Source organism: Triturus cristatus, chromosome 6, assembly GCF_964204655.1.
Source record: "Triturus cristatus chromosome 6, aTriCri1.1, whole genome shotgun sequence".
In the NCBI taxonomy this organism is placed as follows: domain Eukaryota; kingdom Metazoa; phylum Chordata; class Amphibia; order Caudata; family Salamandridae; genus Triturus; species Triturus cristatus.
In genome coordinates this window covers 148,422,591-148,449,848 of record NC_140589.1, presented here as the reverse complement: position 1 = coordinate 148,449,848, position 27,258 = coordinate 148,422,591, and the positions used below count along the sequence as shown (strand labels likewise).

The following is a 27,258-nucleotide window of genomic DNA, read 5'->3' as shown; positions in this document are numbered from 1 at the left end:
CAGCGTGTACGACACGAACACATCATGAATCCCATCGCGCAGGTCATACCAGTACTCTACATCTATGACCGGCTCAGGGACCGACGCCGACGGCGCAGGCGGTAAGTCGGACACCTACCACATAAACAAACGACATGTACCCGCAAAATGGCACACGCACACAGGGGCTCCATATCCTGGCCACTAACAACAGCCCACCATAGGGGTCGCATGGCCAGCACCACTAACACCCCCAACCATAGGGGGCCTGTTGCCCATAACTACTGCCACCCCCACCCATAGGGACTATGTTGCCCATCACCCCTGCCACCCCCACTCACAGGGCTTATGTTGCCCATCACCCCTGCCACCCCCACCCATAGGGACTATGTAGCCCATCACCCCTGCCACCTCCACTCACAGGGGACCTGCTGCACATCACCCCTGCCACCCCCACTCACAGGGGACCTGTTGCCCATCACCCCTGCCACCCCCACTCACAGGGGACCTGCTGCCCATCACCCCTGCCACCCCCACCCATAGGGACTGTGTTGCCCATCACCCCTGCCACCCCCACTCACAGGGGACCTGTTGCTCATCACCCCTGCCACCCCCACTCACAGGGGACCTGTTGCTCATCACCCCTGCCACCCCCACTCACAGGGGACCTGTTGCTCATCACCCCTGCCACCCCCACCCATAGGGACTATGTTGCCCATCAGCCCTGCAACCCACACCCAAAGTGCTTATGTTGCCCATCACCCCTGCCACCCCCACTCACAGGGCTTATGTTGCCCATCACCCCTGCCACCCCCACTCACAGGGCTTATGTTGCCCATCACCCCTGCCACCCCCACCCATAGGGACTATGTTGCCCATCACCCCTGCCACACCCACTCACAGGGCTTATGTTGCCCATCACCCCTGCCACCCCCACTCACAGGGGACCTGTTGCCCGTCACCCCTGCCACCCCCACCCATAGGGACTATGTTGCCCATCGCCCCTGCAACCCACACCCCTAGTGCTTATGTTGCCCATCACCCCTGCCACCCTCACCCATAGGGACTATGTTGCCCATCACCCCTGCCACCCAAACCCCTAGTGCTTATTTGCCCATCACCCCTGCCACCCCCACTCACAGGGCTTATGTTGCCCATCACCCCTGCCACACCCACTCACAGGGCTTATGTTGCCCATCCCCCCGGCCACCCCCACCCAAAGGGACTATGTTGCCATCACCCCTGCCACCCCCACTCACAGGGGACCTGTTGCCCATCACCCCTGCCACCCCCACCCATAGGGACTATGTTGCCCATCATCCCTGACACCCACACCCCTAGTGCTTATGTTGCCCATCACCCCTGCCACCCCCACCCATAGGGACTATGTTGCCCATCACCCCTGCCACCCCCACTCACAGGGCTTATGTTGCCCATCACCCCTGCCACCCCCACCCATAGGGACTATGTAGCCCATCACCCCTGCCACCTCCACTCACAGGGGACCTGCTGCACATCACCCCTGCCACCCCCACTCACAGGGGACCTGTTGCCCATCACCCCTGCCACCCCCACTCACAGGGGACCTGCTGCCCATCACCCCTGCCACCCCCACCCATAGGGACTGTGTTGCCCATCACCCCTGCCACCCCCACTCACAGGGGACCTGTTGCTCATCACCCCTGCCACCCCCACTCACAGGGGACCTGTTGCTCATCACCCCTGCCACCCCCACTCACAGGGGACCTGTTGCTCATCACCCCTGCCACCCCCACCCATAGGGACTATGTTGCCCATCAGCCCTGCAACCCACACCCAAAGTGCTTATGTTGCCCATCACCCCTGCCACCCCCACTCACAGGGCTTATGTTGCCCATCACCCCTGCCACCCCCACCCATAGGGACTATGTTGCCCATCACCCCTGCCACACCCACTCACAGGGCTTATGTTGCCCATCACCCCTGCCACCCCCACTCACAGGGGACCTGTTGCCCGTCACCCCTGCCACCTCCACCCATAGGGACTATGTTGCCCATCACCCCTGCAACCCACACCCCTAGTGCTTATGTTGCCCATCACCCCTGCCACCCCCACCCATAGGGACTATGTTGCCCATCACCCCTGCCACCCAAACCCCTAGTGCTTATTTGCCCATCACCCCTGCCACCCCCACTCACAGGGCTTATGTTGCCCATCACCCCTGCCACACCCACTCACAGGGCTTATGTTGCCCATCCCCCCGGCCACCCCCACCCAAAGGGACTATGTTGCCCATCACCCCTGCCACCCCCACTCACAGGGGACCTGTTGCCCATCACCCCTGCCACCCCCACCCATAGGGACTATGTTGCCCATCATCCCTGACACCCACACCCCTAGTGCTTATGTTGCCCATCACCCCTGCCACCCCCATCCATAGGGACTATGTTGCCCATCACCCCTGCCACCCACACCCCTAGTGCTTATGTTGCCCATCACCCCTGCCACCCCCACTCACAGGACTTATGTTGCCCATCACCCCTGCCACACCCACTCACAGGGCTTATGTTGCCCATCACCCCTGCCACCCCCACTCACAGGGGACCTGTTGCCCATCACCCCTGCCAACCCCCACCCATAGGGACTATGTTGCCCATCACCCCTGCCACCCACACCCCTAGTGCTTATGTTGCCCATCACCCCTGCCACCCCCACTCACAGGAGACCTGTTGCCCATCAGCCCTGCCACCCACACCCATAGTATGGGTGTTGCACAACACATCCAGCATACGAAAACATCAGGTATGTCTGCAAAATACATCCCCCATGACATAATGACAACAGTGTGTAGTCTGTGACAAATGCCCACAACAGTGATTATGGCTACGAGCATACAATGTAAGTAACAGCACATGTGTGACCAACACATGAGTGTGACATACACAAGGCAAGCATCACCATAGCACTGTGCCAATGAAAAAAGGACACCCCCTCACTGTGTAGAACAAAAGTTAAGTGTGAGCTTCCAAACTGCAGCAGATGTTGAGCATTGTGGTGATGGGGTCTAAACCCTCCCTCATCACAGTGACCAAAAGGTAAGTGTCATCATAGTCAAAGCTGCAAATAACAACCATGTATGAACCCTGCTCCCAACACATTAAACACTTCTGGGTGAAATAGTGTTTGTGTCCCATTTCCACAGAGATGTGGTGAGGCTAACAGTGCTGTGAAAACATAACACACTCTCGGCCATGTGCAGACAGGCACCACACATGGGGGCTGACAATGCATACAGTGTACAATGACACAAGAGCAGAAGTGACCATCACAAAGCATACACACATCTCGAAAATAGACACACTAACAAAAACAACCTGTGTAGACTGTAGGGGCCCGATTCACAGAACTAACTTAAGACAAAATCCTAAACTTACTACCATTTTCATATTCACAGAAGGCACTTACTCATTTTGGTATTCACAGAAGACACTTACTCACTTCGGTATTCACAGAAGTTAGGAGTCCTAACTTTAGGACTCCTAAATGCCTTCTGTGAATACCGTAAGTCTTAAAATTAGGATTTTTCTCAGTTTAGGAGTCCTAAAGTTAGGACTCCTAACTTTACTACTACTAAACTGAGAGAAATCCTAATTTTAAGGCTTTCGGGAGTCACAGAAGGCATTTAGGAGTCCTAAAGTTAAGAGTCCTAACTTTAGGACTACTAAATTGAGAAAAATCCTTATTTTAAGACTTTCGGTATTCACAGAAGGCATTTATGAGTCCTAAAGTTAGGAGTCCTAACTATACTACTACTAAACTGAGAAAAATACTAATTTTAAGGCTCTCGGGAGTCACAGAAGGCATTTAGGAGTCCTAAAGATACTACTACTAAACTGAGAAAAATACTAATTTTAAGACTTTCGGTATTCACAGAAGGCATTTAGGAGTCATAAAGATAGGACTCCTAAATTCTGTGAATACCGAAATGAGTAAGTGCCTTCTGTGAATACCAAAATGAGTAAGTGCCTTCTGTGAATACCAAAATGGTAGTAAGTTTAGGATTTTGTCTTAAGTTAGTTCTGTGAATCGGGCCCTAGGTGTCAGCTCACAAACTCCCATTCCATGCCAGCAATGGCACCTAACAACCAGGATGAATGTGCACAATGATGTGATATGACTCACAGGGACAGCAGGCAAAATCACAGAAACGGCATCCATACAATGGCCCACAACAGCAATACCAATGCAATGATGCAGATGCACAACCACAAACAGGCAACCTCACACTGCACATCTGACACAACATGTGTGTGTGTGTGTGTGTGTGTGTGTGTGTGTGTGTGTGTGTGTGTGTGTGTCAGTATCCCCAGGAAACTACACAACACATGAGGGGGGTTGAACCACAGTGACACAGATGTGGACACAGTGCCATACAAAAGTAAACCATCATTGGGACACCCTCAGTGGGCAATCAGGCGTTGGGAGATAAGAGGAAGCACACCAGACATGTGACACAAGCTGGAATGAACACCAACTAACACAGCAAGAGACTGACACACAACACCACTACCCCCAGGGAACAGACAGTGGGGTGACACAAGCATGCATGACACCTCCGCTGTGATGACAAAGGCAGATGTCGTACAAACTGGGAAACCCAGACATGTGTCCTGTGCCACAAACGTACATCACACATACACAAACACAAATCACTCAGCATGGCCCCTCATCCATGGACAAACAGGAGCTAGGGGACCATCCATGCAAACATTCACATCAGTCCATCATCAACACCACACACCTGAACTGCAACAATGTGTATCTGTGAAGTCCACATGGACAGGTGACATTGCACATGCACCCATGACAAACACAGGAATGTTGCCAGGAACTAAGGTGCACACACACATCACACAAGGACTGTTTACAACCCTGGGGAATGACAGACACACTGCACAGTATGCGGTACATGGCCATGACCTCAAAGGTCATGTAACCTTCAGAATCCCTGCCACAGTCCCAGGACTATGCAGATGCCAAGGAGGAACACAAGGCACCCATGATGACACCTGCCAGCATCGCTGCTGTGAACCCGACAAGTGGGAGCAGTCACACACACATACAAATGTCTCAATCACTGAAAACTACCACCTAGGGACAACTACATGATATTGCGAACAAACAAGTGCCTTGAGGAACCCTGACTGTGTCCCATCTGTGTCTGACAACACTCAGAACTGACAAATCACAATGATGATACAACAATTAACAGTAGTGTGTCATGCACCCACACATCTGGTAGCCCATTGGAAAAGTAGTGGGATGAACCCAGTACCACTCAGCAAGCATCAACAACAGGAACATATCAAGGGAACCCTGTCTGTGTATGAACAGGGATGTGGACACATACACATGCACATACAAAACACGCCATGGGCCCAGGCCATGTCACTGGACAACACACTAACTTGAAGGGACACAACTCCTGTGGGAGCCCAGCTGTGCCAAACATTCAACGCAAGTCCCACTCATGTCTGCAGAACACTTGGTCAGTCAGTCATCAGTTACCACACAATGAAGGCTCTGGTCACAACAGCCTGGGTATGGGAGTCTCCCCTAAGTCATCTGCACATACCCAAAACATATGTCTAGCAAGTTGCACAGAGGACCCAGTTGCTCCTATTAAAATGATGCACACACCTGTAGGGCCTGTAGTGATGAGCACGAAGTATGTGGAAGTGACAATTTGGACAATGGGAAGCACATCATATGTGCAGGGGTGCAAGCCACAGATGTGACCATGCCAATGAAATGCTCACAGAGAGATGTACACAAATAGTTGATCCTGACACACCCAGGTAGCTGCAAAGGATGACATGGATACCCACCAGAATAGGATACATATCTCATGGACCACAGGGAGTACCTCACATCAACACATAAGTATGCAACAGTGTAAACCAAGCATTACAGGTGCAAGGGCATGTAAAACAACATCAACATGATGTACAGCTAAATCAAGTTCACAGGAACAAAGTAAAAAGCTTTATTCAGCATATGAAAAGTGAAACGTCTGTTCCAACAAAAGGCCAATGGCCAGTCCATGTCCAAATGGCAAGGAGTGAACTAGAGTGACAAATTCAGTATATGAAATGCTAAACGTCTGTGCAACCAAAAGGCCAATGGCCAGTCCATGTCAAAATGCCAAGGAGTGAACTAGAGTGACAACTGTCACACCTTGCTTGCCTGCACTGCTAAGGACCGGGGTCATCCCCTTGGAGGGGCATGCATGGGGGCAGGCCAGGCACAGCAGGGACAGGATCAGGGCGCAGCAGAAGGAGGCAGTGAAGAGGTGGGGGATGCAGGCGAGACACTTGCAACTGCAGTGGAGCTGACTGAAGTGGTGGATGCTGTCACAACTGTGGGGCACAAGTCAGATGGGGTGGGTGCCGGCACAACTCCAGTGGGCAGGTCAGATGGAGTGGATTGGCTCACCACTGCAGTGCCCAAGTCAGACGGGGTGGTCGTGGACTCCAAAGGAGGGCCTACATCCATGGGAGCGGAATGGGGGACAGGTGAGGTCGGCAGGGCAGGGGGGGGGACACGGTCCCCACATCAGTGGCACCAACTGTCTGACCAGGTGTGGAGGAGCAAGTGCTAGGGGGGGATGGCTTTAGCATTTTGGGGATGGTGTATCTGTGTGTGGGGGAACCCGGGGCAGGGAGTGGCGGGGGAACCTCTGGAGTGGTGGCCTGGGGGATGGAGGACGGAGACTTTGCCTTGGAGCTGCGTGGTGGCGGGGGGGGTCTTGCTCTTTTTCTGCCGGGGGGACTTGTGGGTGGGCGTCTCGGTCTGACTGCACCTGGGGGAGGGTGTCCGGGTGTGAGGGGCACTCCCTTCTGTGTGTGGGAACTTCCTCTTCCCCTTGTAATCAGGATCTGCAAGGTTGGTGGGGAAGAGGCCAAGGTCACAGAGGAAGAGCTTCTGGGGGGATGGGGTTGCAGGTGAGGCAAGGGAAGGGGCTGGGAGGGAGAGGTCTCGGAGGACTGTGGAGTGGTTGTGGATGACTGTGTGTGTGTCAGCAAACAAGCCCCTGTGAGTGTGGAATCAGTCCCCTGCGCTTGCTTATGTGCACGTCTAGCCCTTGGTTTGGGGGTTTCTGTGCTTGGGACAGGTAGGGTGCTAGGAATCGTGGGTGGTGCAGGGGTAGGTGGGGGGTGGGACTGTTGGAGGAGGGACACTGCTGCCGTCAGGGAGGAGGCCACAGACTGGTTGGCCCTCTGTAGGGCAGACATGCCTGAGGAAATGCCCTCCATGAATGACACCAGTTGTGTCAACAGACCTGTGTGTGCATGGAGGACCTTCAGCATCGACCTCTGCCCTACATGGATCTGTCTAAGTAAGTCCACAGACTCCTCACTCAGGGCAGCAGGGGACACAGGGGCAGGGGGTGTGGTGTTTGGCACAAAGGAGACATGCTCACGAACACAGGAGCCCACAGGGACCTCTGGGATGGGAGCCGATGGGAGGGGGGTGGTGGTGGTGGTGGTGGTGGTGGCGGAGACAGCCTCAGTAGCTGGTGTTTGGTGGCTGCTGATACCCGCCTCCACAGGGGAGTCATTCTCAGAGCTGCTGTGGCCTTCAGCTGGGGGGGATGGTGCTGACGACTCCTCTGTGTGGCTCAACTCGCCCTCCGTGCCACTGGGTCCACCTGACTCCTCTCCTTCTGTCCCTGTAAGGCTCTGTGGCTCCTCCTGGTCCATGGAGCTGTCCCCTCCTGTGGCCATGGATGTATCTGGATAGGAATAGGAAGTAAGAGAACAACATCAGTCACCGGCACCGACTGCACACACTACAGTGAGTACATCACAACACAGGGCAAGCCCTGGCATCATCAGCTGAACACAGCTCAAAGTGCCAACACTGTTTAGGATGAGACAAATGTCATTCTCAACATCAACCATGGCACACATATCCCTCTCTCACTTTCACACATGTCCGTTGCATGTTGGATGCTAACACACCAATGTGCCAACATGCACCACCCACACATTAGTTGTACATGCAAGTGAACATGTAGGAGTATGTCCCTAGACACACAGCACATCTCTTGCGACTGACTCAGTACAGGTGTCCGGATGAAGGGATGGGCAGAGACTCATTTCACATGCTTGGGATGCATGCCAGCAACACACACCATGATGTACTCATGTCCTGATGGGCAAGGCCACAATGGGGTGCAGGGTGCACACTTGAACACAACGCAGGCTCACTCATACTAAGTTCAATGCCATGGCACTGGGATGCCTTGAAAGTCAGTCAACACTGTCTCCTGTCACAGGGGCAGGGCATCCAGACAACAACAATATGCACTGACTCACAATCCATGTACATTAACACTTCACAGTCTGCCATGCATGTAACCCAGATGCATGAGGGACACAGTTGCATACACCATTGTGCGCTGTCAGATGATCACACACCTATATGTCACACAGGTCTTGTCTTCCACAGTCACATTGCAGATGTCATGCTGACCCTCTGAATCATGGACACCCCAGTTGCACGTAGCAACACCCTAATGACACAGAGGCACACACCTGAGGGCACATGTCACTAAGCACAACCTGCAATTTCATACACAGGAGTGGGATTACAGAGTGTTTCTGAATGCCCTTGAGGGGGCATGACTGGGCAGGACTAAGTGAAACAGTGTTTTGCCCCAGACAGTAGTCAGGTGGCTACGCAATTGTGACATACTTGATATACATACTCCTGATGCCCAAAAATTGGAGTCCCCTGCTGCATGGTTTTGTTTTGAATACCCCAGAAATATGTTGCGTGTCAGACCAGCAATTGGTACACATCTCAAGAGCACACAGAGTTCACATGTCAGATCTCAGGCATTGTGTAAACAATTGACCCACCCATGAAACACACTACAGAGTCATGGGAACTGATGCTGACTGGTACCTGAAACATAGCTGACTGCAGGGACACAGTGCCCTAGTGACACAAGCAACAGACTGTAGGGGCCACACCTGTGGAACAGATGAGGAGGGTGCATCACACAGATGAGGGACCTGATTTTGGGACTACAAGACCTACGTAATGTGGAAGTGTGACCCGGACAAAAGACTGCTATTTGCATGTCAGACATAGTACACAGATCAGACATGGACTTACCCCCATCCTGCTGCTGTCTGGCCTTCAGCTGCCTATCCAGGTCCAGGAAGACCACCACCAGTATCCGGAGCATGTGGGGAGTCAGGGTCCGGTGTCCGCCCCTCCTGCATGGAATTGACAGCTTCAGCTGGACTCTAGCTATCCTCCGGGTCCAGCCCCGAAGGTCCTGCCACCTCTTCTGGCAGTTGCGGATGCGGCGCTTGTAGACCCCCACAGACCGAACAGCCCGGGCGATGGTCAGCCAGATCTCCTGCTTCTGGTGGGCATCAACCTGTGAGGATGACAAAGTGAAAAGTACATTAACACAAATGCCCCACATTTGTGCAGCACACAATTGGATATACATGTCATGATCACAAAGGGAAATAAATTACACAGGTAGTGCAACCACGGGGAATGAAAACTCACATGCATGTCTGACATGTTAACAATGCCTGGATAGTTTAAGCTTGCAACAATGCACTTTAGCAGCAGGAAAACTATTCATTACATGTACCTACACACTTTGGTGGATGAAAGTAGTCAGTGAGAATGCTTGCCACTGGTTTACACACTGCTAGTACTGCTAGTCAGACAACATGCATAATTAGGAAGGCAGTGGACAGCACACTCACCTGCTCCCCTGGTGTCCCATAGAGCTTTCTGTACTCTGGAAGGAGCCCGTCCAGCAGGGCCTGGTTCTCCTCCTCAGTGAAGGCTGGGGCCCTCTCCAGTGTACGTGCCATAGCAGGAGCCAGAGTATGCATAGACAACAGCAGTGGTAGCAGGGATGTGGTCCAGTAGCATGTAGTGCAGGCAAGTGAGCTCCCTGCTGGCCATCCAGCCTTATATCTGTGCTGCAGAGGCAGACTCTGTGCCATGTGTCCCAAGTGATAGGTCCAACACGGTTGCATCCTATGAATCTGACCAATCCATTTAAAAGTACAACTCGTACACGCCTTCCGCATCGTTCAAATCTTCACCTTCATGGAACACTTGAAATTGCAACATTGTTGTAGGCATCCAACTGAATTTCCAGTGCACAACTCGTACAAGTTTTGAATCCGCATCCGTCTCCATGACAGGCCTGAGCCAATGGGTGCGCCCGGCACGTTCAACTGACTGTACAACGCGTATTTTGAATATACACATGCACCCGTCTCCATACGATTCAATGGCCAAGGCGTACGCCTGTCTCGGACCATGCCTGTCCGACGCGTATGCATGATAGTCACCCACGTCTGACCCCATTGCATTCAATGACAAGGCGTACGCACGGCTCGGTCATGACCCGTGCAATGCGTACGCATTGTCACCCGCGTCGGACCCCATTGCATTCAATGACGAGGCGTACGCACGGCTCGGTCATGACCCGTGCAATGCGTACGCATTGTCACCCACGTCGGACCCCATTGCATTCAATGACAAGGCGTACGCACGGCTCGGTCATGACCCGTGCAATGCGTACACATTGTCACCCGCGTCGGACCCATTTGCATTCAATGACAAGGCGTACGCACGGCTCGGTCATGACCCGTGCAATGCGTACGCATTGTCACCCGCGTCGGACCTCATTAGTGTGACTATTATACGGATGCAACACACATATACTGGCCATGGACACCTGCACACACCTGCCACACTATAGCATTGGCCACACAGTGCCCCATGACATGTGAGGCTGCATTTCCTTGCTTATTTGAGGGGGCCACAGCTGTTTTTTTTGTCTGGCACTTTGTGCAGCCACTCCCAGGCTGTTATCTTGTACATGGGGGCAGAGTCCTTTGTGTGTTGTGCACATTAGCACTGTGATGTGCAATTGGACAGTAATGGGCATGAGTGAAGGCCACAGTGTCAGGTTGGATATGTTTAAGACATGTCACATAACCCTGAGTCCTGGGGGTGATGGCATGTACGTCACAGTGAGACCTGTAGCCCCAATACTGATGTGCACCCACAGTCTGTGTGCATGTTGTGTCTCAGATGTGTCTGATCACATGTTACCAATGGGTGACAGTCTCCACATCCATGTGGTATATGCATCAACCTTGATGGGGTGTGTGTCTAAGAGACGTACATGTAGGGCCGGCAGGAACAACAGTGGCCACTACCTGTGGGACTTACGCTTGCCTTGTGGTGTGTACGTGCTACGCCATGTCCACTGCTGCGTTGATGTGGCAATACAGGGACCCTGGGTTTCTGCATGGCAATGATCTGTGATGCCTGGGAGACATGAGTCCTCATTTGTCTCATTTGAACATTGCAGCAGCACATAGGTTGGGTGACACAGCCAGATGATTAGCCCATTGCACTACATGGCACTCATGTGGACATGTGGAATTGAGATGTGAGGTGGTGGTCTTGTAGGTGACATATGTGTCCATGCCCAACAGCACACACCTCAGTACATTGTGTAATGTCATGAACTAGCATGTGATAGTGATTGTGGTCATGGCCACATGGGTGGATGTACTGACAATCTTCCTTTGTGCATCTCTGTACTGCAGGGCACCAGCTGTCCATCGGCCGTTCCCAGACCTTGCAACCATGCAGGAACGCGACAGCATCAGACGGTACCGCTTCACCAGGCCACTGATTGAGGAGTTGGCGGAGCAGTTGGCGCCATATCTGCTACCTGGCCGGACATACCCTACAGCACTGACCCCAGAAGTGAAGGTGATGGCAGCCCTGCACTTCTTTGCTACCGGTACCTTCCAGTACACTGTGGCTACTGCTGGTGGTATGTCGCAAACGATGTTTAGTCGGGTGCTACGCGATGTCTTGGAGGGGATGTTTCAATTCCTCAACCTGTATATCAAGTTCCCAAGCCAAGATGAATTCCCTGAAATTAAGGATGCCTTTTATACACTGGGGAGGATGCTAAACATCATTGGATCCATTGACGGGACGCATGTTGCCCTGATACCACCACAGGCACATGAGCAGGCATACCGGAACAGGACGCACTACCATTCGATCAATGCTCTGGTGGTCTGTCTTGCTGACATGTTGATCACACATGTGTGTGCACGGTTCCCTGGTTCGGCACACAATGCCTACATTATGAGGAGTAGTCACATTGCAACGCTGATGTCACAGATGCCAGCTCAGCGTGCCTGGCTTGTCGGTGTGTACTGACTGTTTCTCATTGTGTGTGTTTGTCAGTGTTGTCTGTGACTGCGAGTCCCATCATACTCTTGGCTACACCCCCCTTCCCAGCATGCCCATGCTTCCTCCCTCTTGACTCTGCTTCCCTGTGAGGGGGTGTGACATCAATGGCAAGATGGCTGAATGTGAAATCCTGGTGTTTGTTTGGCTACAAGTCCCAAGTGAGCCCCTGTGCGTTGGGGGGGTGTCTCCCCATGCTGATTATTATGGTCAGGGCTCTCAGTCCTCATTCCCATCATGAAACGTGCTTCCATTGTAGGGCGTGCAAGTTGTCTTTCAGGATGTCAGTCAGTGGTGTCCTGCTTCTGATTTGCACACAAGCCCTAGCAGGGCTTTGTGCTCCCACAGCAGGAGCCAGTGTCAGCCATCTTGTCAGTCATTTTCCACTCCCTGTGATGTGGGCATGTTTCAGAGGGGTCTTGGTGACCAATCAGGAGGGGGAGCATTATCTGTGACTACAGGCCCTATCATACTTTTGTCTACACTCACTTCACCTACATCCCCACTAATCCTTCCTGACAGTCAGCTGCACTGTGAGGTGGTGTGTTTGTGGTGGCAAACTGTCTGGCTGGGTGTATTTGGCTTAGTGCCACAGGCTTGTTCTATTTGTTTGTAGGTTGGTGCATGTCATGACAAAGTCCCCAGTCACTATGAGATGGCAGGTATTGTGTTTGTGTGACTGGCATACACATCTTGGGTTGATTATCTATTGGTTAGTGTAGCTTTGCTTGGGGTACATGGTTTTACTGTCCCCTTGCCACACAATCTTGGGTATGTTTGTGTACTCACCAGTCTCTGGGATGTCTGTTAGGCCATGGACGCTCTCTGGTGGTAGGATGTCCCGCACCTTCTCCTCCCAGGTCCTGAAGTAGACTGGTTTGGCAGGACGGCCACCGCCAGTGTGCTGACTCAAGGCGTGAGTTTCTTGACCCTCCTGCGCACGTCATACCACCGGTTCTCGATATCGTCCTTTGTGCGCAACTTTGGTGCTTGTGCGTTCACCTTGTCCACAATCCTCGCCCACATCTTGGTTTTCTGTGAGATGGGGGTCCTTTGAACCAATGTACCAAACAAATGTGGCTCTCCTCTGATGATCTCATCTACCAGCACTTCTAACTCACTATTGGGCATATTAACAAGCCAGGCGATAACATTCTCGCCGCTTTAGCGGAAGAAAACAGCCGCTAAAACGGCGATAATGGGCTTGATAATATGCTCTATGGAATTCCAATTGAAGCCCATGTTAGATGTCCTTCACATCTAACATGGGCTTCAATTGGAATTCCATAGAGCATATTATCAAGCCCATTATCGCCGCTTTAGCTGCAGTTTTCTGACGCTAAAGCGGCGATAATTTTATCGCCTGGCTTGTTAATATGCCCCTATCTGTGAACTCTGGATTCTTCTTTGGAGGCATGGTTATGAGTGGTGGTGGTGGGGGATGCATGTGTGAGGGTGCAAGTGATGTTGGGTTGGTGTTGGTTTTGCTGTGTGTATGTGTGTGTGCTTTTGTATGAGGTGCTGATGGTGTGTGAGTTGTGTGATGGGTGAGTTGTGAGTGTGTCTGTGGTTGCTGTGTACTGGTGTTTGCTGCTGGCTGTGTCTCCTGTTTGCAAGGGATAATGGTAGTGATTGTAGTCCTTTATATAGTTGGAGTTGTGGGTGTGTCTTTGTCCAATTAATTTTTTTAGAGTATTTATTGGCTTAGTCATTGCTTGTTTGGTCCTTTTTTTGTGTTTTTTCCTTTGTGTTTTGTAGGCATGAAGGAGACGTTCATGTGACGGAAACGGACGCTGCTGTTGTCTCGTGCGGGCTTCTCCACCTCGTTCACGCTGCCTGTCTTCTGTGTTTGGAACTGGTCGTTCGCGGCAGTCTCTATTGCTTGTGTGCCGGGTTGTCTGTGCGTGTCAGTCGTACGGCTTGGTCTCCGTGTGAGTCGGTCTAGTTTTACACGCATTGCATCATACTGCGCTAATCGTACATCGCGGGTACGGGTCGGTCGGGTTGATTCCAGGTTCGTGTCAGTCGGTGAAAATCGCGTCGGTTTTCCGGCCGGATCACTATTTTCCCTCCGGCTCGGTCGAACGGCTTGTATTCCGTACGTGTTGGTTGTAATTCACTCGCGTTGCATCGTACTGCACGGGTCGTACGGCGCTGGTCCGTGTCGGTCGGTATTCGGTCCGGGTTCGTGTCGGTCGGTTCGTTTTGCGGCCGTAATCAGCCCCTTTATGTCACTCCACTCTAACACTCTATGCCACTTCACTCTACTCCACAAAACTCCACTCCAGGACACTCTACGACACTCTACTCCACTCCATGCCACTCTTCTCTATGGCACTAACTTTTAGTCATGCTGAACAACAGCCACACTGATATATAACATGGCTAAGCACATTTGCAAAACCAATAGCTCTTGCATAGGTGTAGCTAGTGGCTTTACCAATGCTTGTTTCTCACTACAGACAAAATTAGCTATGGTTGCTCTAATATGAACAGTCCAGTCTGAAGAGCTAGGACACACTTTGAAGGGAAACACAAGCAAGCACAGACTAGTTTTGGTCTTGTTGGGCATAATCAGGGAGGTGGACATAATATGGCGTGGGAAGCAACAGGACCCATGTATGTCTGTTACACACCACAGATGTCTCACTGACAAAAGCAAAAAAATGGTGGATAGAATGATAGAATTAGTCTAACCCACTTGCAACTACTTTGGGCTGCATTCCAGTGCATTGTTTTTTGCTAACTATGGCAGTACAAACAGGAACAAACTACAAGCAAATTAGCAGTAACTAGTCATAATATCGAATTAAAAATATCAAATGGACAAAATATCGAGTTTTTAAAATCGAGTGGACAGGATATCGACTTGCAAAAATATAGTGGTTAAGAATTTCGGCATGCAGGTAAGAAATATCGATTTTAATAATATCGAAGTTAGTAATATCGATTGTCAAAATATCGTTGTTAATAATATACATTTTTTTTGCTATGTTTTGTATATTAGTATTTGCGTTAAAAGTATGTATATATTTTGTAATGTGTGTTTGAATTTTTTAAAGTAATGAATTTTATGTTAATTAATTTATGCGTAATTTAATTCCGTAGCGGGTTGTGGGTTTATAGGGGAATAGGGGGGGAGGTAATTTAATTATAATATATTTTGGAAGAATTATTTAGAATTAATTAATTATATGTTAATTACTTTTTGCGTAATTTAATTCTGTAGCAGGTTGTGGGTTTATAGGAGAATAGGGTGGGAAGTAATTTAATTGAAATAAATTAATTAATTTATGAATTAATAATTTAGTATTTAATAATTTATATTGTTAATTAAGTTAATAGTTGATCAATAACTAATAATAATTAATTTGTAATTATGTTAATTGTGTTATTTTTTTATTAATCAGTAGTTAATGTGATATTAATTATTAATTATTAATTTGTAAATATGTTAATTGTGTAATGTGTTTATGAGCAGGTTGAGGGTTGATAGGGGAGTAGGGTGGGAAGTAAGTTAATTTTGAGGTAATTTTTATTATGTTTTATATAATATTTATTCAAAGTTATTTTATAGAGTTAATTGTGTGAATTAATTTAGATTTGATGGTTATTAATTATGTTACATTTTATTAGTTAATTAATTAATTGTTTATTTAAATATGTACATTTATTAATATTTTACAATATTGTAGGTGATGTTTATAGGGGAAAATGGTGGGAGGTAAATTAATTTTGAAAAGTTACCACCCACTATCCAACACTTTCCCTACTGTTGCATTAGCTGGAGTGGGAATAGTAATTTTTACCTTTCAGCTATCCAACACTTTCCCTACTGTTGCACTCGCTGGAGTGGGAATAGTAATTTTTACCCACCCGCTATCCAACACTTTCCCTACTGTTGCATTCGCTGGAGTGGGAATAGTAATTTTTACCCTCCTGCTATCCAACACTTTCCCTACTGTTGCACTCGCTGGAGTGGGAATAGTCATTTTTACCAACCCGCTATCCAACACTTTCCCTACTGTTGCACTCGCTGGGGTGGGAATAGTAATTTTTATCCACCCGCTATCCAACACTTTCTCTACTGTTGCACTCGCTGGAGTGGGAATAGTAATTTTATCCCCTACGCTATGCAACGTTTTCAGTATTGTTATATTAAGGGGCCGATTCCAATCCTGGAAAAAGGCTTTACAAATCGTTGTATGGAGCGTTTTTCCTGTACGACTCGTACCCGGTAAACTTTTCTTACAACCTAGGAAGTACGATTCGTACAGAAAGCCTCTTTCCATACAAATCGTACAAAAGACCATACGGCTAAAATAAACCAACGATTCTGAACCGGAACAGCTTGTACGTGACATCTGTACGTATTTAAGCAGCGGTTTCCGGCCCAGCAAGTACAATTCGTCCCTACGGCACTCCGTACGGCTCTTTTCTTACGGGAGCCAAAAACAGCCGTAAAAGCTCCCAGGGGTACGAGTCGTACAGGCATACACCCCCGTGCGTTGTGTATGTACGGTGCGTACCCCCAGTGCGCATGTACTGTGCGTACCGCCCCCAACATCGCGTACCCCAACATCGCGTACCCCAACATCGCGTATGTACGCACCGTACATACGCGATGTTGGGGTACGCGATGTTGGGGTACGCGATGTTGGGGGTCCGCACAGTACATGCTCTCTGGGGGTACGCACAGTATATGCGCACTGGGGGTACGCACCGTACATACACAACGCAAGGGGGTGTATGCCTGTACGACTCGTACCCCTGTACGACTCACACCCCAGGAACAACTTTTCCCGGGATATGAGTCGTACAAAGTTCGCTTCGTAGCGGGTAATGGCAATCCCCGTGTACGGGACATTTTCCGTACAAATCGTAAATCGGAAAGCCGGTCCGGATCGTACTAGTACGGTCGGACTGCATTTTTACAATTTGTACGGAAAAGTGTCCGGGTCCGTCTCGTACAACTTTTCCCGATCCAATTTGTACGGATCGGGCCGATCCGTACAAATCGGATCGGGAAAAGTTGTATTTTTCTCGTACGAATCGTACTTCACGGGTCGGACAGGACTTGTACGATTTGTATGGAAAAATTTACCGATACGAGTCGTACGGGAAAAAAAAATACAGGATCGGAAACGGCCCCTTAATGTAGTGTAAAAAAAACCAAATTTAAATATGTATTTTAAGGTTTTAACTTCTAATATATCATTTATTTTTATATTTATATGATAGGTTTATTGATATATATGTAATTATATTTTACATTATGTTTTTAATATTTTTTAATTAAAAATATTGATTATTCTTTAATAATATTAAGTTAATATATATAAAAAAATGCATGTTTATTTGTTTTTTACATTACATTTATTATTTATTAATTTTATCTTTTGATTTTTTTAAAAGTATGTTTTACTTAATCATATTTATTATTTCATTAATTTTATATTACTTTTAAAACATTTTAAAAAGTCGATATTTTAGCAAACTATATTATTAACAACGATATTTAGGATTCAATATTTTTGTACTTACCTGTTTGTAGATAGGAAGTCGATATTCTGTCATTCGATATTTTTACCTCGATATTGTGGTAGCTCGATATTCTTCTCCTCGATATTCTGTCAGTGATCCCAGAATAACATTGATCCTGCTCCAGGAGAAAAAAAAACAATGATCCAGAATGCGGCCAGAGTAATTACAAGTGGATATGGTTAATTCAACTCACCCATCATATTTTTCTTTATTTTTTCTGCTGCAAATACACAGTCCAACATCCAAACCCCATGTTCGACAACAAAATTTAGTAGAATGGCAAGAGTTGCTGACTTTAGAGCTGGGAAACGAGGTTTGAGTCTCTGGGTGGCTTAACATACTGTGATTCTGGGCAAATAACTATCTCCCCGTGCCTACCAAAAATGAATGCGTACTTATGTAATATAACTGATGCTCATGTAAAGCACTCCACTACCTTCGGGTTGAGTTTGCGCTATTGAAAAAAACTGGGAAAAAAAACTAGAATTTCAACAAGGAATTTCCCCTAAAGCCATTGAGGGGTCGACAATGACTGAATCAGAAACTAAATATTAACATTCAAGGGTATACCCTTCATCAGATGGCAGGCTGTCTTGAGAGGTGCTAAAACTGTTACTCCAAGATGTCCGGTGACTTTTAGCAGAAGGAGGCTCTGAGGTACTCTCTCCCATTCCCTAAAAGAAAAGAAAAAAACCAGATTTGTACAAGTCTTGAAACTGATCTGAAACACACAATTTGATATTTTCCATTTTGTACACCAAAAATTTAAAGTAACATGAAATGTCAAGCACAGCACCATTATTACTAACTAAAAAACAGATGAAGAGTCCTACCCACCGTCTTCACTTATACACCCTCCCCCTAGACCAGAAGTAAAGAGCCTCTGAGTCATCCTATCTATGAGCTCCCAGGTAAGGAAAGTTGCAGGTATTTGCTTTGGCCTCTTAAGATCCCTTAGGAAGAGGATCAAGTGGCTCCCCATGGAATGTCAGAGGACGGTAGTTCAGGGCCTGGTACTTTCCCGACTTGATTATGGCAAATCTCTTTATTTAGGCAGCCCTCATATGTTACCATGAAGTTGCAAGTCACTCAGAAGGCTGCGGTTTGAGCAGGGCCGGACTGGGAACCCAAAGCAGCCCTGGCAATTTTCTCGGACCAGCCTCTGGGGAAGTACTGCCTGGCCCCGGGAGGCTGGAAACACTTGCTTGCTGCTTTTGTTGCTGGGGCAGTTATTGCAAACCACTGCAAAACGGCCCCCCAGGAACAAAACCTCCAGCGGGAATGCCCGATATGACCAGTCTGGCCCTGGACTCGAGCTCTGCTGGGTTTGCCCAGAATGCAAGCAGCATGTTCAGCCCTTGTCCATCTCCATCGGTTGCCCATAAGAAAAAGAATCGTATTCAACGCCTTATGTATTGGCCACAGGATAAAACATTCATCTGGCCCACATTTACTTCAGCATCTTATCAACTCATATAGTACTCGTAGAGAGCGTAGACCAAACAATCTCTTCCTTCTTGTCATCCCTAGAATCAAGAGGGCTAGAGGCGGGGTCGCTCATTTGCCTATCTAGTTTCTATGCTCTGGAACTCTCTTCCTATTCATTTAGATCAAACAATAATCTGCTAGGTTTAAGGAAGCAATTGAAAAATATCTCTCCATTTAAAGTAACATACTCTTTCACATGTCCAGTTAGTGCTAGGAAGCCTGTTTGTGGGTAGCTGTGCACTCTATTAGAACTGTAACATAACATAACATACACTAGGAGACCGGGTGTAGCGTCCCAAAGCCAAACTTAGGGGCTCATTACGATGGTGGGCAGACATGAGTCCGCCACCATCGTTGCGGTGGTTGGGACTGCCCACCAGTAATGCGGCGGTCCCACCACTTCAATTACGATGCGCCCGTATTTAACATTGCGGACGGTGCTGCTGGCTGCAGCACCGTCCGCAATGTTAAATAGCAATGATGTGCATTTCCCTGCACTGTGTGGCAGGCACCACGCAGTGCAGGGAAATGCAGTGGGGGTACAATGGATATCCCCAAATGCAGCTACACCACACCCAAGACAAGGGGGGCCCGCAACGGCCCCCAAACCCAATCCCCGCCAGCCTTTCTATGGCGGTTCCACCGCCATGGAAAGACTGGCTGACGCCAGCATTGTAATCTGGCGGGCGGTGCCTGCTAGGCACCGCCAACATTTTCCTGGTCATGTCCTCTCCATTAGGCAATCCTAACAATTGCCTGTGGCGGAAGCGTGGCTATCAGTCTTTGCGCCCGCCACGCTTGCGGAACGATTCCCCCGCCATCCTAATGTGGCCGGGGGAAATTGGCAATCGGATGACCCCCTTAGTCATCCTTGGGCTCATGGGACATTTCCGATTCCAATACAAGGAGCAACATGTATGATAAAGGAGTACTTCAGTCCTCTATTTATTCCCATAGTGTGTGAATGAATGTATGCATGTATGTATGTATATGTAATTTCTATAGTGCGAACCTGGACAAAAGGCAGCGAAGCACCATACATGGTCAAAGACAAACAACATGCATACGCTCACCCTCCCACCATCTGTTGATTCCACGAAGAAATGAAGCAGCACTTACCCAATAAAAATTGATGGATGGGAATTAATAGAAAAATAATAACGGAGATACCACACTGAATGTAACCAAATCATGAAAAAACAATTTTTAAGGAAAGACAATTTTAAGAATGCAAATAAATCACAAATTAAAGGAAACATTTTAAAGGAAAGATAATTTTGAGAGAACATCAAAAATTATATTAAACATAGGTGAGGTTTAGGGGTGATGAAGATTTTTTTTGGTTCAGGGATGAGTGATGTTTAGGGGGTGAAGAAGGGTTTTTTAGGGGATCAAGGATAGGTGGAGTTCAGCCATAGAAAGGGATTTTCAAGAGCCAGAGACGGGTGGAATTTAGGGGTAGTGAAGGTTTTTAAAAAAATCAAGAATGGGTGGAATTTAGGGGTGGTGAGGGGTTTTCATTCACAAAGGAGTGGTTTTAGGGGTGGAGGAAACATTTTTAGGGTTTCGGAATGGGTGGAGTGTAGGGGTCTTGAGCGTATTTAGGGTTCATGGATGGGAGGATTGTAGGGCTGGTGATGGTTTTTAAGGTACAGTGATGGCTGTACTTCAGGGGTGGTGAGGGGTTTTCGGGGGTCAAGGATGGGTGGAGTTTATGAGCAGAAAGAGTTTTTAGGGTGCAGGAAGAGTGAAGTTTAGGGTGATGTGGAATTATAAGCATTCTGGAATGGGTGGAGTTTATATGTAGAAAGTGCTTTTAGATTTCAGGGGTGGGTAGATTTAGGGCTGATGAGGGGTAATTACGGATCAGGGATGTGTGGTGTTTAGGGTTAGTGAAGGTTTTCTTAGTAATCAGGCATGGCTAGAATTTAGGGATGGTGAGGGGTTTTAAGGGTTCAGGAATGGATGGGGTAGGGACTTAGGGGTTTGGGGGTTCAGGGATGGTGGAGTTTAGGGGTCAGGGACAGATGTTGTTTAGGGGTGGTGAGAAGTCTGCATATTAAAAGCACCAATGTAATAGTTTGACATTGTAAAAGATCTAAGTCCAAAATGATATCCCCCGAGTAAAGAAATTAAATACCTCTGACAAAAATGTTTCTCATAGTAAGACTTGCAACCATGCATTTATAACTTAAAAAATAAGCATGTAGTTGGTTATAAAAAAAAAAGTTGGTTATGAAAAAAAGGCATGAAAAAGCCAATCTAAAAAAGATATTTTATTAATTAGTTTATTTGAAATGGTAAATGCCATTCATCCGGCAAATATCAATTCAGGTGAAATGGTTTCTCAGTGATCGTGTTCCATGTAAACATTGTTCTATAAAATAACATATAACCAATGAAAATAAACCTATTACGGAGGAAAAATCAAATGAAATTACTCAGGGAACAACACCACCAAGGTCATCAGACATAGTCGGGTGCGATCTGTGGGCTGTGCCATTTTAGGCTGCATCCACCCTTCTGTTCAGGCAATGCGGTTAAAATATATAACCATTCTTAACAGTAGATGACTAGTTACTACCAATCAGGGCTAGACCAGATAGGACAGATATGCGGATTAATAGAATGCTACGTTATTTTTCATTCTGTATACTTTCTTTCTGTTCACTGCTTAAAATATGTTCATGATTAAAGTTCCCGTTTTGCTACATATATTTTGTATTGGGTTAGAATATAAACCTTTAGTTTGAAAATGTGTGGTGATCAGGGTGTACTGAGAGGAACTCACCCACGACTCGCCGACATGTCGGCATAACTGACTTCTTCAGTTAAAGTGTCAGGAAAGAGTCATGAGACATTTGTCTGTTTCCTCCAGTCTGCGCCGATGGTCTATATACCTTTGCAGCCTGGGGGCCAAGAGAAACCAACATGGCGTTACGGAAAGCCTCGGGATCCAGAACAGTGGTAGTGTTCATGATTTTGGCTCCCACTAGTGCCCTCTAATGCCACACATGGACCGGTGTGGGCTCTCCTTGGATTCCCTAAAGACAGCCAACTTCCAGGGAGAACCTTCCTGACTATAGGAGTCCTCAACTCTCACGGTTGTGTGCCATATTGGCCAATAGGTTAGTGCTCCAGGCGTGGCTAAGCTCTTGTGTCATCTGATCCACCAATATTGTGTTTTAAGAGTCTGTCTAAATTTTATCGTTGTAAATGACTGCCGATTGGACTGTCTCTGTCCACTTTGAGACTGCCCTTCATGTGTGTCACTCCCACAGGGAAGCGTACAGGGCTCGATAGGTGGAGAATCCGCAAGGTGTGGAAACGTCCACCGGCCTCCAGCCTATGAGGAGGTACTCTGCGTTGGTGTAGCTTGCCAATCTATCAAGACCCAGTATTTTTGAGTTTCACTTGCAACGAATACCCTGTTCTTATTCACCCTTGCAAAAGTTCTCACTATAAGCCACTGGGAGTAGATACAACCCTTTTTATGATTGACAGAAATACAAAGGGCATGTCCCTCTCAGGTGCAGCCTTTCGATAGTATTTATTCAAGAATCCATCTTGAAGAAATGGCGGGAGGGGCTGGAGATAGGCAGAGTTGGGATGTTACATTGTTTTGTTATTGTGCACACTTGGAAATATACATTTGATCATTATAATAAAATATTCCATCAGGAAAGAAAGAATGTAACCTTTAAACTGAGGCACAGATAAATTGTCTAGATACAAAGTGACCTAGAAAACAATACGTTACACAAAATGTGGCAATAAGGACCCGAGTGACCAAGGTGCACAATGGTGTGGCAAAAATGGAAATCTACAATACTTTCAAAAACACAGAAATGCATCAGTGGGAACTGAGCAAAAATATATAACAAACAGCCCATTTTGTAGTGGCAAATTTTGATTTGCAAAATTACAGTGCAAAAAGAATTTTACTGCAGTGCATTCTAAACTCATTTTACAATTCGGAAAAACTTTTCTGAATCACAAAAGGGGTTTTGCGACTCATTCTGAATTCCTATTAGAAAGGGGCTTTTAAAGTGGCATTCTCTCCTAATTGCAAATTGCAAAGAGATGTATCAATTGTATTGAAAAGTTACTGACACCTCAAAGGAGTTGGCACCTCATTTGTAAAGAGAAGATGTCCTTCTTGGACTATTTTCGCTTTTGGAATCGAGCTGTGTCGTTTTGAGGGTTTCAGATACCCCAAATGCCTTCCCAAACTGGATTCTTTTTTAGCAGCACCTGTGTCATGGTTCCCGGCTCGCGCAGCGCGTTGCCTCCTTGGCGCATGCGGGATTGGGTAGTGGTGCAGGTTCCCGGCTCGCGCAGCGCGTTACCTCTTTGGCGCATGCGGGATCGGGTAGTGGTGCAGGGCACGCGGCAAGCGGTTAGCGGTCTAGCTTTCCGACCGGAACCACTGTTGCGTCAACCAAGCGCTTCCGGGGGACGCCGCATAAACTACGGCGGTTCCCGCCGATCAGCGCTTCGAATTTACGCTGCCACAGTTCCAGTAGCCTCGACTTCACGGACCTCTTCACAGGTTGGTGCGCATCAGGAGACTTGTGCATACGCTCCGCTGAGCATCTCTAAGGGCATTTTTTCGTCACCGTGCCTGAGCAATTCTGGGGCTCATATCCAACACGCGCTGGTGCGCATTCCGAATCTCTGCAGGCACCACGCAGGAGCGCTTGTAGTTTTCCTTGCACAGCGCCTGAACACTTCAGGGGGCGCACAGCAGACACCGTCAATGAACGCTTCTGGGGGCACATACAGACACGCACTGGAGCGCATACAGACCATTTGCAGACACCGCGTTGGAGCGCTTTGTTTTCCTTTTACACCGCGCAGGAGCGCTTGCTTTTCTTTTCACCGCGCAAGAGCGCTTGCTTTTCTTTTCACCGCGCAGGAGCGCTGTGTTGTACTTTATGCTTTGGCGCCAGGACACTAGTTATTAATTCTCCTTCTTCCCGTTGGATGGAAGCGGAGCGCGAAGGAGCGCTTATCGTTGTGGTTTCTTCCTTCCTCGAGCTGTCTTTCACCAGGTAATTATCCGAGCCCCAGGCGCCTAAGAGGTAACATAGATAGGGGGTTGCGCGTCCCTGCTCTAACTGGTCTCCCTTGTTTTTTCCCACAGGCAGACACAAGGCGGTCAGATTCCCGGGAGATCCCCTCCACACATCATTTTTATTTCCTTTGGCTGCCTTCCCCTATCCATCTCTATACCCGTTGGTGTCAGTTCCCTGCTGGGGTGAGGTGGGTACGGGGGCGAGAGCTCATGTCGTTTCTGCGAGAAAACTCCGCAAGCCACAGGTGAGCTTTGTGGGGTACTTGACAACCTGTTCCTTTAAGGATCATTGAGTGCTATAAAATGAAAATTGTTCCCGTTTGGGAATGCAAATGCACACTGGTGGTCTGTTGTGCATTGCAGGCCACTATTCCTGATTTCGAAGCCAATCGCACGGAGTCACAAATAGCGACCTGCTTAATTGATACTTATTAAGCAAGATGGTCTGTATATGCCGAATATGTCAACAGTGACAGGTTACATTTTAAAGGTACTAGTATCGCCTAGTGCTAGGAAAGGAGTATACGGCCCCAGTCCAGTGCTTTTACTAAAAGCACTATGACAAGCACAGCACAGACATACACAAAGCCCAAAGATTGTACACACAGTACTTGAAATCAGAAATTCGCAGACCATTCAGGCTACAAACCAAAAGAGATCACAGTTACAGTCACCAAGCACAATGCCAACATTGTTCTATACATACTTTGAAATAAAAACGTGCAATGTTGTGTAAAAGTTAGACCATGCCAAATAATGAAGAGGATTTTGGCCACACAAGGGCCATGGAAAGAGATTCAACAGGAATAGAAGCCGATTTTGCGCACACAGGCCATCATATCAAATGCTGAAGCCAGAAGGGTTCAGCAATCCAGGGTTTATAGAAACAAGGGCTCCAGAAGCAACCTACTGGACATGACTACACCACATCCAACATAACTGTGGCAATCATCCTCCATCTTTCCATATTAGAAGAACCTGGGAGATGCACACAGTTGCAACAACACCATCTGTAAATCAGGAGAACAGAAGGGCAACACCCTACGCTCTTGATGGCACAGCATATCGACTAAACGAAGCCTTGAGAGTTGCAGCCATGCAAAGAAAGTCACAAGACCCCATCTGCAGACTCCAAGTATTGAAAACGGTTACAACAAAGAGGTGTATCATAAAGTCAATAAACGTGACAAAAGCGCATGCCAAGCAGTATCTCTGCCATTCATTGACTCCACGCGAACAGCCTAGAAGAAATACCATATAAAACAAGCACCTACTGTCTAAGAAAAACAGAGCTAAACTCCGACAACATTAGATAGACAAGCTATCAGTTTCCTAGTCGAGGTACTACACCTGTGACCTAGCCAAATCAATTCACCCACAGCACCAGTTACAGCTCCATGCCAGGAGCGGAGATAGCATTCTGATAGCACAACACAAACATGTAAAGGCACAACCAGCATAGACACCAGTGAGACATGTGCACAAAGACATCTAGAGGAGGAAGACACAAACTAGAGGAGAATGACGCAGAACTAACAGAATGGGGAGAAATGGTGGCATCAAGTTTGAACAAATACGGCGAGTGTCAGAAGCTGGCAACAATGATGAACACGGTGGTCACATTCATAGGGTACACTATACGCGTTCTTGCTCTTGCTTACCTACAGCTCCTACATATATCAGGCATCAAGGACAAAGACTACGTCATTTACTATGAAAGGATGGCGCATGACCGCCATGTAAAGCGATGTAGCTGGCAAAAGGCCGCTGGATGACCTGATGCTGGTTTTTCCATAATGTAAATTGCACAATGTCCCATGATCAAATGGAGGGTGGAGACTGGCTGCTGAATCACTGCAACAATGTTACTGCGACATGTACAGGCTTACTACAAGCTAATCAGTTCTTAAATTGTAAACCAAAAAAAAACGTGCGGGGGACCAAAGATTACTTAGGAGCTGCCACTGACACGGTGAAATTCTTAGGTGGATAAATACAAAGGAGGTCTAGTCTTGGTTCTACATCGTGCCTCTTTCTTCCACCACACAACACATTTGGCTACTTATTTCTCTCTTGCATTTTCTTTTTCATATCACCTTTCTCCCTTTGTCACTGCTTTCCTTTCTCTCGGTTGTTCTTGGTATAAGTCTCTTGACCCACTCTCCTAAAATGAGAGCTATTGCCCACCACCTACAACCACGGATGCAAGGTAAGCACCACACGCACTGTGCAAAGGTATTACTTTATTTATTTATTTTTAGTGTTTTCTGTAGCGTGAACAAGACCCTGAGTAGGGTATCAGAGCACTTCACAGTACAGAGCAACAAACTCAAGAACATTTTAGTAGTGTCCTAGATATAGATAAGTGTCATGTATGAGGTTCGTCAGAGAGCAAATCGATAGTGAACATAGTAAGTAGAGATAATTTGTTCGGTTCGGTGCAGTAGGAACAAGTTCAAGTACAAACAAGTCAAAATTGAGAGGCTGTCCTCACGGGCATAATAGATACATAGGAGTTTAGAGTAGCCGATTGGTTTAATGCAAGCAGGAGGGATATCGAAAGTACAGCTTCCGTCTGAGTTGGATCTTGTGATCGTTAAAGAGGGGTGATACATTCCCAAAGAGGAGCAAGTCAAAGAGTTATCTGTAGCAATTTTATAGGGTTCAAGTGGGTGAGGGTTGTTAAAGAGTTAAGGGAGGAATTTGCTCATCAGGAAGGTTTTAGCTTCCCTTTTAAATAATGTCGATGAAGAGATTTTTCTGACGCTCGTAGGAAATGAGTTCCAGATTCTTGGTGCCGCTTCAGAAAATAGTCTGTCAAATGTTTTTTTCTTGCTGAAGCATGAAGGTTTCAGGA

At 47.7% G+C, this 27,258-nt stretch overlaps 1 protein-coding gene across 3 annotated transcripts in view; it reads right to left on the bottom strand.

Moving 5' to 3' along the window:
* TOGARAM2 (TOG array regulator of axonemal microtubules 2) overlaps positions 1–27,258 on the bottom strand; it is a 382,090-nt gene that overhangs the window by 23,812 nt on the left and 331,020 nt on the right. For all 3 annotated transcript variants that reach the window (XM_085610378.1, XM_085610377.1, XM_085610379.1), the window contains exon 16: positions 18,407–18,510. In XM_085610378.1, coding sequence (XP_085466504.1) covers positions 18,407–18,510 — 104 coding nt within the window. The remainder of the gene's footprint in view (positions 1–18,406; positions 18,511–27,258) is intronic.